The following is a 13,156-nucleotide window of genomic DNA, read 5'->3' on the forward strand; positions in this document are numbered from 1 at the left end:
ACCCTGTGCCAAGGAGGAAAAGTTGAAAGGAAAAAAACCCAGCGGGGTGTGGGGAGTCGGAATCCTGCAGCTCCGCAGTGCCAGCGCGGCTGCCACACACGGGAGACCAGTGAGTCTGGGTGTGCCAAAACACCCTCGGCTTCCTCTCTTTGTCTTTTCTTGGGTTTCCCCCCACACCTGGAAAGGCATCTTCTCCCCCAGCCCCCAGCACAAGGACAAGGCTTGCACGGGCTGGCTTTTGCCTGGGAGGTGGGGAACAACGGGGGGAAGTCGGCAGTGGGAGTGGGTGGCACCGGTGGTGCCCTGGGGCTAACAAGGAATGAGAGTAAGGTGCTTTTCCTACCTAAATAAATAAATACATGAATATGTGTGCCTGTCTCTGTGAAGGCTGAGGTCAAGCTCCTCCTTCACTGCTCTTTGTGATGCCAGGGACCCCCAGTAGTGCTGACCCCCACCCCCTGAGCTCTGGGTGGGGCAGGGGGATCCCTAGGGGATGTCCTGGAGTGGGGTCAGCTCCCGTGCAGGGAGACTGGGCCGCACCTGGGATGGGATGGGGACCCCCAACCCTACCCCTGGGCACTGCCATCCCTGACAGCTCTGACACACTCCAGACCCCTTCAGTGCCTTGCTGGCTCAGGAAGGGGTTCCCTGGGGACACCCAGCTGCTGTTCACTCCTGACTCTCACATTTCCCAAAAAAACCCCAAAACCTAGTGGGACACCAAGCCCTCTGTCTGGCCCACCCAGCCCAGACTCCCTCTAACCCAAACAAGTCCGTGATCCTGGTAGAAGCAGAGATTAGTTGAATCTTTACAACTATACATAAAAATGCATATAAACAAACATATATGTTTATGTAAATATATAAACCCCCCATCTCCTCATGTCCAGGAAAAATGCAGTTTATTTTCCTGGACTGTGAGGTGGTGAGATTTTCTAGAATCCCCCCCTCCCCGTGTCCTGGATGAGCACAAACCAATGCTCCGACCTTCGTGTACAGTATTTAACAGTGTCCAAACTTTATTATTCTGCTTATCTCCTCCAGGCAAGCAACACCACAGGAAAGGGGTTAAACAGGATTGTTCTGGGAGGCAGGGACGGCTTTGATGGCTGCAGCTCTGCACTCACGGGGCTGCTGGTACCCTGACACAGCTTTGCCTGGCTCACCTGAGCAGCACCCTGGCTTTGCTCTGCCCTGGGCACAGCAGCAGCAGCTTCCTGGCATGAGTGGGGAGCCATGCATGGTGACAGCCCAAGAAATGGGGACTGTGACCCCCTCTCCTGCAGGATGGAATGTGCTAACAATACCAGGGTGCCCCTACAGTAAGGAGCACTTTGTTACAGCAACCTGGTTCAGAGGTTTCAGCTCAAAGAGAATCCTTCTGATGCTGTAAGCAAAATCTGGATTTCCCAACCTTTGTGTGTTTTACTCCTTACCTTTGCTGTGAGGTTTTGGCAGCAAAGATCTCTCACTGTAGTTGCGTGCTTAAAATAGTGGGCTGATCCATGTTCCTTTGTGAATATTATCTGCAGGTGAAGCTCTCCTCCTGCATGCCAATCCCTCCTGCATTTCACCTCCCTGCTTTCCCAGACCTCCAGCTACAGGAGGCTGTGAAGCTGTAAAGGAAAAGGCACAGGGAAAACTCAAGTTTCGTGCTTACAGTTTGCACCCCAGCTCTGCCATGCCTGGAGATTGTTTTAATTTCCTCCAGTGTCTGCAGCAGCAGAGGAACACCAGGAAAGAATAAAGGGGGGCTAAAACCCAACAGTCAATGCCCGAGTGTCACACACACTTGCTCTGCATGAAACCACACAAACATTTATTTCTCTGGTTTGTAAAAGCTCAGGTGGGGTCCATCAGCTCCTCTGTGTGATCCCAATGCTGCCAGGTGTGCAGGGAGCTCTGAAGCCACTCCTGAGGTACGTGCTGCTCTCCTCTGCAGGCTCTCTGCTCACACAGCGCCATCCAGCTCCTTATAGAAAAGGCAATTGCAGCATCACATCCTTCCAAATCAAGAGAAAGCCAAGTGTGCACCGTGTGTGGCAGGAGAGGTGTTGTGGTTCCCAGCTGTGCCATTCCCTTTCACCACAGGGATCTGGAGAACACAATTAGGGGCTCTCCAGGTAACAGTGCCTAAATTTACCTTCATCCGATCAAACAGCATCTGATGCTCCTTCACCACATCCAGACTGGAAAGCTGAAGGCAGATTTCTTAAGAAAAAAAATCTTCCTTTCATTACTTTTTTCACAGAAATATATAATATATAATATATATATATTTAATTTTTTTAATACTAAACATGTACTTAAGTTACGTATTAGCCTGTATTTCTTTTAACTACTTCACACAATGAATAGAAACAAAAAACAAAAGTACTGTAGCCCAAACAGGGCCTGAAATTAACAATGTAAAAATTCCAAACTGTGACAAAAACATACTTACATTAAATAGCATCTAGAATTTCAATACCAGAAGTAGAATCTCATTTTGCACTTCTACTCTGGCAAGCTCTAAGCCTCAGCTGAGTGACTCTTGGAAAAAGCTCATATTGTTTCTGCTCATCAAAGGCAACAGTTTTGTGATTTGGTTCACAGGAGACCATTTATTGCCAACTCGAAGTGTTCCAAAACACGCCACCTTTTCTGTTTGGGTAGTTTGGGTTTGGTTTTTTTCCCTTCCCCCCTCCAGATTAGGCAAGAGTTAGAAAAAAAAAAAAAAAAAAGTGTAATTACAATTTCAATAGTGATTTCTTTTAACTTCTCAAGCATATCTCATCAACAGGATATACAGTACAGTTCAGAAGAGTAAACATTTGTAAAAGGAAGCAGACAACTTTTTCAACCAACAGACACAATTTCTTGCTGTATTTATGCTGAACTCTCCTTTGAACATGGACAGGTTATGAAGTTAGTTTTCTTCTTCAGTACAACATGGACACAGGACTGGTACAATCCGGGCTGGTTTGGTTGCTGTTGCAGTTAAGGACAACTCTAGAGTGGAGCCGTGGTCCTGCCATCCATCCCCCTTCATCATCTCGCGTAGCGCTTAATGTAATCTTCAACTTTATTCCGAAAGTCCTCCTAGGGGCAAGCACAGGCACAGTTACCCCGGGCACGGCAGGGATGGACTCATGGGAATGTGCTGCTGGATCCCCACACTGGCACTGGCAAGCTCCCAGCACGGGAAAGGTCCACGGCTCTCCCTCAGGGCCCTGAATCCTTATGCTCCACTGGGGCATGAAGGGGGAAAACAGCCAGCAGCAGTCAGCAGCTGAGGTACACACAGACCACCTGACTATTCCATAACCTCTGTATCCAGGGAAAAACACCCAGGTCTGGCAGTTTGTGCTTAGAAAGCACAGAGATGCCGAGTAAGAGAAATTCTGACATTGTGTGATCCCCGTGCAAGCTGGGATGTCAGGAAGACACCACATTCCTGGCATGTTATTCCGAGCCTGAAGCTTACAGCTTGGTATTAAATATGTTCCACCCAAACACACTGAGGGGCCTGTGCTCCAGAGTGCATTCTGCTGGATTTCCAGCTCCCGCTTTTGTGTGCTGCTGGAATATAAAGCAGGAAAACCTGGGAAATTTATATAATCACATCTGTTAAAAAAAAAATCAAACAACTAAAAAACAACTCATGCAACAGATGAGGAGGTTTTGAACATTGTCCTGGCACCCTGGAGCGCATAGGCCACAGAAGCACTGAAATCCTCTGCCAAGGCTCTGCTTTTACTAGGAAGGGCACAAAATCCCACTGCCATGACCTGTGGGATCACAACAAGGCACAGTCCTGCTTCAAACAATGTCACTTGTCAGCTCCAGGTTTGCCAATGTATAAAATGATGCCTCTCAAACACATCCCAAGTGTTTTGGTACAGACCACCCAGAGCTGGACATCACATCACACCAGGAAGGAGCACCAACAGGACCTTTTTGCCTCAGTCAGCCTTGGAACACATCAGTATTTCCCTGGCTCCAACACCACGCTTCAAACACTTAAGATCAGCTCCCCTTATGATAGTTTTGTTTTCTGCTGCTTAGTTTTTCTACCAGTGGAAGGATAAAGGTTATCCCATGGTTAAAATGCAGAAGGATCAAAGAAAACCTATGATCCATCAGAAACACAGACTGTGATTTCACTTCTCAGCTGATCAAGTGCATCACACGTGTCCATAACTATGTGCAAAGTGCCTGGAATCTCAAAGTAGTTTAAAACACAGTTTAAGGCCAGAAATATCCTATTATAAATATGGGTGCAGAAATCCCACTCCTCCTTAGGAACAGGCTGCCTGCTCCACTTGGGTGAAAGAGCAGCTGTTTTGGTCTAATACGGCAATTGCTAAAGGCAATATTGTGTGTAGTGACGTTCCCACTCTGTTGCAAGCACACCCCTTTCCACACTCATCCCACTGTGTGTTGTGTTAAAAAACTAGCACTCCAAAGCTAAAGCCATCTTCAGCTGAAATAAAACTTCCAAACCCAGGCAATTCTGATCCATAGATGGAGGTTTTGATAGCTGTGGTGGAAACTGAATTCACTGAGGGCTGGTTGCACATTGTTTCCTACTCCTGTGTTCCTCCAAAAGATGGATGAATAAAAGGAACTGAGCACACAACTGCACCTTCCCTGTGTGTAACAACATCCACGAGCAGGGCAGTGCAGACAGCTCAGAGCACCCTCTGCTTTTCCCTCTGTCCCTTTACGAGTTATTACACAGGAAAATGGGCTCCCAGCAGTGACTGAAGAGAAGCAAGACCTCAGGAAGGAAGGAAGGCTCCAGAAAGTCACAGTGTCACTCAGCAGCCGGGGCTGAAGGACCTGATGGTGTTGGCAGGAACACATTCACAGGGTACTCGCTGGTGTGAAGCTGGCTGTGAACAGGAGGGGCTTGTCCCAGAGCTGCAATATTCCATCCTCACATGCCATATGGCTGAGCACTTCCTGATTAACAGGGGGCACTTCTCTCTGGGCACAGCTGCTTATGTGCAACACTGAATAATCAGAAGCACAAAAATTCAGCACAGCAGGACGTACCCTGCATTATAAAGAGGCACAGGCAAAATCCTGTTAGGAATGCTAAGGGAAAGAAGGATTCATAACATCCCTTCAAGGACGTAACATATCCCACAGAAATTGTCCTCTGTATTTAAACAAAGATGTTTTGTTTGTACAGAGAGGTTTAATAAATAACCTTTACAGAAATAAACAGGACAAGGGGCAATGATTTTAAATGGACAGAGAGAAGGTTTAAATGAGATATTGGGAAGGAATTGTTCCCTGTGATGGGGGGGGGAAGCCCTGGCACAGGTTGCCCAGAGAAGCTGTGGCTGCGCCCGGATCTCTGGTGAGGGGCACGGGACGGCCAGGTTGGTTGGGGCTTGGAGCAGCCTGGGATCGTGGAAGGGGTCCCTACCCATGGCAGGGGGTGGGATGAGATGGGCTTTAAGGTCTCTTCCAACCCAAACCATTCTGGGATTCTGTGATTACACTGAAAAACACTTGGGACAAGATCTACAGAGCCCCAGACTCCAAAAGAGAATTCCATTCTACCCTTTCTAAAAGCATGTGGAAACACACACTTCAAGAACTAGGCACTGTATCAAAAACTGGGGTTTGACCTGATTTGGCAGCTCTGGGAGATGAGACTTTATTTTTCAACTGTTAATACTGCACCAAGTTATGCTTATTAACTGCTTGTCTTTTATTAAGTTTTAATTTGTGACCCGAAGATTTGTTCAGTTATCCAAAGCAAACACAATACTTTGGTGACAGCTACCAGAGAAGTCTGGAAAAGTTCTGATGGAAACTTTCTCTCAGGAATCTTTTTTATTTATTTAAAACTATGTGTAAGAATTACCCAATAATAGTAATAAAATTTAAAAAAACCCACACAACCAAACAAACCCCCAACCAACCAAAAAACAAACAACCCAAAAATAAAACCCAAAACAGATTTAGCTCATTTATTTTCCTTCATACACCCACTACAGGTACTTCACAGCCTGCACTATTTGGCCAGTCCCTGCAGGAAAATGTGCTGTTTAACACATCTGTCTCTTCATTGTGACTACAACCACCCAGCTAACTGTGACCAACCCTTTCTGATCCACCTTCGCATCCTTTAGACCTACAATCCTGTAAAATTCAAATGGAGACAGAAAAAGATCACAGAAATAATCAATTGCTCCTGCCCTTCCCTCTTTTGAGCTAATAGTAGTATTTTTTTTTAAGCTGCTCTATTTTAACAGAACACTATCTGAATCCAACATTTATTACAAAGGTTAAATTCCAAACAACTTCTGCTAGGACCTGACTTGTGGTTTCAAAGCGATTAGGGAAGGGGACTTCTGAGCACCAGTAAAATGGCATTCATTACTCAGCTCAGCCAAGGCTTTAGGATATAATAACCAGGTATATTTACCTATTAGCCCTATGAATTATACTGAAAGCCACCATTTCTTTCTTTTCTCCCTTGCAGAAAATAGTAAGTATTCACAGCCATCAACCCCCACACATCTCCTCCCATTTAAAAAGGAGCTGAATGAAACCTCTGAGCAGTACAAAAAATCTCAAGTATGAGGTGGTTTTTTACAATTCATGTTCCTGCCTTGCTCTCATTTCCCTGTCATTGTTTTATTTAGCTCAGTCTCTACATGATGTGAAGAGTTTTCCAAGCTCTGTAATTAAATTTTAGTTCTCTGAAGAAAGAGAAGAGTGGGGGGTGAAAAACCTACACAAAAGTATCTCCCACAAGCTCCCTGCTTAGCAGGTGCAGTCAAAGCCATGTCGATTTTCATGGCCTCTAATCCCTACTTCAGATTTTAAAATTCTTCTAGACACCAAGCAACTGTGATTTTGCAAAATGATGAGGAAATGCTTTGGCAGATTTCTTAGTAGCCAAGTCCTAAGGGGGGAAAAAAAGGTGAAATTTTTACTGCAGGGAAAAAAAAACCAACCAAAGCCAAAACACAGCACTGAAGCTATTTGGAAAATAGCAGCGCTGTGGGGAAGAAGAGGAACACTAAGGTTTGGACATTGTTTTTGAAATATCTGCACACAGAGGTAGGTTACAGAACTGGTGTGAGAAGCAGTGACCTGCCTGCCAGGACAGAGAGAAGCTGAAGATACCTTGCAGAGGCCCAGCAATTCATTACCACACTGAACACATTTGCACAGCCATTTGTTTGAGATTTCACATCTGAAGCAGGAACCATTTCCCTCATGCTTCCACAAATTTTCTGCTGTTTGCCAGCGGCGAAAGATAAAGGAAGAGAAGCACTCTCTGAAGTTCCTAGAAGAGGAACAGGCTATGGATTTAGAGGGCAGGGATAAATACACCTAAAACCTGTTTGTGCAAAGGCAAGAGAATTGAGCCAGATGGAGAGAGCAAAGCGGCTTCCCAAAGAAAATTGTGCCCTGGATCAAATGCAGTGTGAGTCCAAATCCAACCCTGGGCTGGAGGCAGACAGTGGAGGCCTGGTAAATCCTCTGGTGCCAAAGGACTTGGGATTTGCCCAGACTGTCACAGATCTCTTACTGCCATTTATGATTTCACCTGGGTTGCTGAAAACACAGAAAACCTCCTGGGAGCTAAACCAGGGAGCAGAGACTCCCTAGCCACTCAGTGCCAGAGGTCAGGAGCTGGTCTCCTTGTGCTCCTGCAAGGCTCCTGAGGCTCACCCAGGCACAGTGACCACCTGGCCAGCAGTGGGAAAGGGTTACAGAAAAGCCCTTCAGGAAAATTACCTGAATTATCCCAATTACTTGGAGGTTGACATCCTCTGAGCTGCAAACACACTTCCACCCATGAGGATGCCACTCATCCCCAAGAGAGGTTATGTCCTTGGGATCAGAGATCTTAATGGATAAATTACGAGCACAGAGGAAATGGGAGCTGCCTGAGTCTGGCCAGAGGGTTTTGCAAGTCATGCTCTACTCAAGGCAAATGATGTTCAAACTAACCTGACCGGGCAGGTGAGGCACGTGGGGAATGCAGCTCCAAGAGCTCAGACTCCCTGTTGGCACAGAACAACTCTGCCATATGTTCCCTTTCAAAAGCCATGGATGTTTCTGAAGGATGCAAAGCAAAAGCTTTCCTTTCAAGCCACTTAGTTGCCTAAAGCACCTAAAACAAAAGCTTTAAAACATCTGCATTTCTTCCACATTACCTCAGCAAATCAAACCATCTGCAAAAGCTTAATCATCTCTGGTGAACCTGAGAGAGGCTCCATCCATAATCAAAGTGTTACGGAAGATGGGGGTAATGGTTTCTATAAATACTTGCAGCATTAGAAAAGTAATGTTTTTCCTATTTACATCTGTTAGCACAATTAGCAGCTGTGCTGTTGCTCATTTGCACATGCCATTTAATGTACTTTGTGCTTGCTGGGAAAAGCCTTCAAAGGCTGTAACAAGGACAGAGAGCATAAAATGGGGAAGCAATCCAAGAAAAACCCCAGTGCAGCTCTGTAAATGCACAAATGCTGCAGAAAAACAAAGACGTATTCTACCATGGCTGCCACGGTTTCAGTGAGAACAACAAACACCAAACAGGGTGGTTGGGGGTGCAGAGGAAGTGAAGGATTTACTGCAATAAATATGGAGATAAATAAATGCAATGACTCACAGGGAGAATTGTTATGAAAAGATGTTTTTGGTCTGCGATGGAACTGTTGTTCTTAATAAGCCATTAAGCTGTAATCAGAGAGTAATAAAAACCCCACAACAAAAATTAAATGGCTTCCAAAAAAAACCACATCAAGCTTGAAAGCCTTTTGGGGCTACATTCTTTTCCAGTGTGGTAAAAGCTTGGAAAGCTGAGGTTAGCCAAAGGTGAAGATCTACTTCAGTTCTTCAGATACACCTTGTGGGTGCATTTAATTAAAACAATTCTTCAGTGTTTTGTAACCCCTTCAGAAGAAATCAGGCAAGAGATACTTGATTCAGCAGCCAGGAATAAATGTGAGTTTCTTATTTTACCTGAAGAGGGTTAAAAGCACCTTCTGAAAGTCACACTTTCATCACTGCAGTTTTGTATTGTTATAAATAAAAAGCAGTGTTCTCACAAATGTTTGGAAATAGCTACCTTCCATCAGGACGAGAGATTTCAGGATGTCAGGGGCTGGTGCAGGGCTATCAATTTAAACAAGGGGATGGGATTAAGTGGAAAACCTCACATTAGACCAAGGACAGAGACAGATCCCGGCCCAGAGGAAGCTCGATGAACACAGCACGGATGAGACCACGCTAATTTAAGCAACAACATTGACTCAAATATTCTACAATGCAAACAACATAAAAAATGAGGTCCTGACAAAGCCAGCTCGAAGCAAACATAGTGAGAACCAGCTCTCGGCCAGCTCTGTTGATGTCCCTGTCCTGACCAGTACCAAACAGCCTTTCTGCTCTCTACCCTTCCCTAAGCTAAGGGCCATCAACAGAGCTTTTGACAAAGTCTGACACCAAAGAGGTTGAAAATGAAAACATACTAATTTGCATCCTGCATTCTTGGACCCAGACCAGAAATCAAAAGCCTGAGAAGTTCCTGGTTTTAAACCAGGAGTTTTTTACTGTTTCTGTGGGTATAGAAGTAGCTGTATCACTGCAAACTGTTTTCTAACACAGCCTTGGATCGCACAATAAACTCTTAAGAACTTCCTTTTTTCCACTGTAATTTCTCACTACAAAAGACTGTGACCTCACAAACGTCACATCAGAATAATTCCAAAATCATGTGGAAGAGCTGAAAATAGAGAAATCCAGTCTGCAGATGAACTGAAAACTACTAAAAATGGTAAGAGATAGTCCAAGGAGATGCTATGAAAAGGAGCACAGAATGCATGCAAGTAGAGCAGCTAGTGTAACCAAGTACACAATTTTACAATGAATTTTACAATGTCACTCTTTCTGTAAGCCTTGAGAATTAATAATTCACAATGAAGAAGCAGTAGCTTCAAAGCCTTAACCTCAATTACTTCTTGAGCAATTTTAACAGCATACATCTTTCCACTGTTGGGAGTTAAGAGCCAGCAGCAAGGAAAAGGAAAAAACTCAGAGTTGCACAAAATCCCCTAAAAATTCATATATGCAGCAGTGTGCCCACTAATTACTTCAAATGTGGCTAAATAGGGAAGAGGAAAAAAGACAACTGCAAGTAAAAATATGCAGCTCTTGTGATCAGCTGGAAGCAATGGAACACCCTGTGGTGTTTGAATAGCTTGTGGGGAGTTCTCTTTACCAAAATAAAGCCTCACTTGGTGTGCAGGAGTTTGGAGTCCCCTACAGCCAAGGAAAGCCTGGCACGGGAAAGAAAGACTTTACAAGACACGTTTAGCAAGCAAAGACAGCAAAACCTGACTGCTCACAAATTCGCAGACTTTCATCACTGCTCTCCACACCCACACAGCTTTTCCTTGGCACTTTTCACCACCTCAGCCTGGCCAGCAGCCAAAGGCAGGGCAAAGCTCAGAGTCTGCTCCGAGCTGGATGTGCCCACAGAGGCCACCTGGAGCCTTCCTCCCAGCCCAGCCTCTCTCTGCTGCTGCTGCCAGTTTTGGTGACAGCTACAGGAACTGGATGTAAAGACTCTGCTGCTCTGTCAAATCTGATGGAAATCCATGTGTGTATTTAGAAGCTAGAGGGACTGAGAGGGAGGCCGGGATGAGGGGACAGATGGGTGGAATCACTGCATAAGCCTTATTCCTCTGCCAAAAACCAACACTAAAAAGCAAAGCAACTGCTAAAGGTTCACTTCAGTGAAGCTCCAGGACAGACTGATTCAGGATAGACCATGTAAAGGGGCAGTGGGGGCGACTGAACCTGCTGAAAGGCTGGGCTCAGCGGGCCATGATCAGTGGCACAGAGTCACTACGACCCCCAGAGGTCCCTGCTAACCTCAGTGATGCAGTAAAACACCTTCTAGAAATGTCTCAAGGATGAAGTGCTGGAAAACCTACAGCTACAGAACAAACACCCCCTCTAATGTGATTCAGAATCATTTCACTTGATTATGCTGGCCATGAACAAGAAAGAAATGTTTCTATCACGTCCTTTAACTTGCATTACATTAAAACACAAGATTATTTTCATGCAACCTGACAGCTGCCTTGCCAAGTTTTCCAGAGGCTCCTAGCCTTCATCATTATCCATAATTTTGTATTTCTTCAAATTATTCTGCTGCTGTTTCAAGATTATCAGACTGACAGATATCCAACTTTCATCAGAGAAGTGAAAGGATAGAAAACAGAAATGCTTTAAAAGCAACGGTGGCACTGGGTTGACACATCTCTCCACACCACAGTGACACACCAAACACAGGAACATTTTGTTAAAAGGATAATTTTTAGTCTTGGGGTATGGAGGAGGAAAACATCACCCTTGTCAACTCAGTATTTCCTCCACCCTCAGCTCCACAGAAATTCTTCTGTTCTACAACTAATTGCTGTTATCTTGTATTTCAGTATGTTCAAGACCAGATTGTTTAGTTTATACTATATGGAGGGATTCCCCTCCTTCCCCTATCCAACTGCATTTCTACAGTCTAAGAAACTTTAATCAAAAATTTACTTTAAACCTGAAGTGCCCTGCAGTTCTGAATCTCTCCCCACGTACAATAATTCACATTAATTACATTAAATTGATATGCTTCTAAGGATAAGGCAAAAACCTTCTTTTCTTTTTCACATATTTTAGCAGCTCTCTGTACTATAATGCCTTGTTCAGGATATTACCCTCCTGATGACAGCCTTTGCTTCTATTTTTAAAAAGATGGCCATAGACTTCAATCACACATGGGAGAAAACTTCCTTTCGGCCCAGGAATTACAGCTGGGATTGCCAGTAGAATACAGCAAATACATCATGGATGAGTGGCCACGCATCCTAAGCCACTGCCAACCATGAAGAGCAACTCTCTCCTGAGCAGCACAAGGAGAATGGTTTCAAAAACCCTGGTGAAGCCTCTTTTTGTCAGTCTCAGGCAGTGCCAGAGGCTCCTCAGGGAAGGGTGGCTTATCCACCCAAATCTGACACTGTCAGCGACTCAGACCTCGGTATTGCACTGAGTTCCTTGCCAAACATTCTTCACTCTCTTTATCACAAGCCTGTAGGGTTGAAGTTTCCGAGATGTAAGAGAGAAAAGCCCTGGGATGAGAGACTCAGCTGTGACTGCAGCCAGTGCAGCCCAGTGCTGATTTAAGCCACAGGCCAACCTCAGTTCTGACAGCCAGAAAAAGGATTTATGTTGCAGGCAGATAAAAAAAATACAAAGTAGAATGTCAAGATTTAAAAACCGGTTGCTTCTTCCCTTGTGCACTTAAGCTTATCTGTGGAATGGGAACCTTTGGCACCTGCACATACAAAGGGCAGCACAGCAGAGGAAAGTGGTCTGTATTTACTCCTTCAAAAGTGAACTTGTCAGAGCAGAGATAAAACAGGTGAGAAGGGTTGTCTGTGTAGGAACATTACAGCAAGACTGGGACATGCAGGGAAAGGATAAGAAATTGAATGCAATTTAAATGTCAGGGTATTAATCCAGGCTAAGATGATCCAAATGAATGCCCAGCCTCCCACTGCTCTATTGTCCTACTGGGGGTGAATCATTTCCCTCTCCACAGCACTCCAATTCTCATCAACATAGTACCAAGCAACACAACAGCTCTCCATCATTTAAATTTAGTTTGGTCAGCCAGCACTGCAATTTGGGAACATCAGATCCTATTCTATTCACACAAACCTAAGTGTCAAACCTACAAATTCTAGAGCAAACCAACATTAACCACTTCACAATACCGAAAATACAAAAGCCACCTATTTTTGTTTAAACCCATTTTTCAGTTTATAATGTAAGACATCAAAATGAAATCACTTACAGGTACTATTGAACACCATAAGGAAAATCAAGACAAGGTGAAAAGCTCGGCTTGCCTGTAGCTAATGGAGAAAAAACCCAAATCTGCAGTGGTAAAACATCAATTTTTGTTCCTGATGAAGCAATTAAGAACCTTAAACCAAAGGATCATCTTTGTTGCCACCTGTTAAATCTTTCAGCATTATCTACATATTTAAACTCTGCTGGCAGACATCGGTGAAATTTCAGAGAATATGAAAAACAGGAATATTCAAAATTTTCCCAGACGTGGTTTACTCTTTCC

General features: G+C 44.5%; 2 protein-coding genes across 3 annotated transcripts in view; one reads left to right on the forward strand and one right to left on the reverse strand.

Moving 5' to 3' along the window:
• Window positions 1-462, forward strand: part of RAMP1 (receptor activity modifying protein 1) — a 16,495-nt gene extending 16,033 nt beyond the window's left edge. Inside the window, exon 6 of the mRNA XM_017747091.1 lies at window positions 430-462. Coding sequence (XP_017602580.1) covers window positions 430-462 — 33 coding nt within the window. The remainder of the gene's footprint in view (window positions 1-429) is intronic.
• Window positions 463-994: 532 nt separating this feature from the next.
• The window catches only part of UBE2F (ubiquitin conjugating enzyme E2 F (putative)), a 56,637-nt gene continuing 44,475 nt past the window's right edge, over window positions 995-13,156 (reverse strand). For both annotated transcript variants that reach the window (XM_017747126.1, XM_008643571.2), the window contains one exon: window positions 995-3,081. In XM_017747126.1, the coding sequence (XP_017602615.1) occupies window positions 3,031-3,081 (51 nt within the window). In that variant the 3' untranslated portion in view covers window positions 995-3,030. The remainder of the gene's footprint in view (window positions 3,082-13,156) is intronic.

The sequence above is a fragment of the Corvus brachyrhynchos genome, unplaced genomic scaffold (assembly GCF_000691975.1).
Source record: "Corvus brachyrhynchos isolate BGI_N302 unplaced genomic scaffold, ASM69197v1 scaffold671, whole genome shotgun sequence".
NCBI classification, from domain to species: Eukaryota; Metazoa; Chordata; class Aves; order Passeriformes; family Corvidae; genus Corvus; species Corvus brachyrhynchos.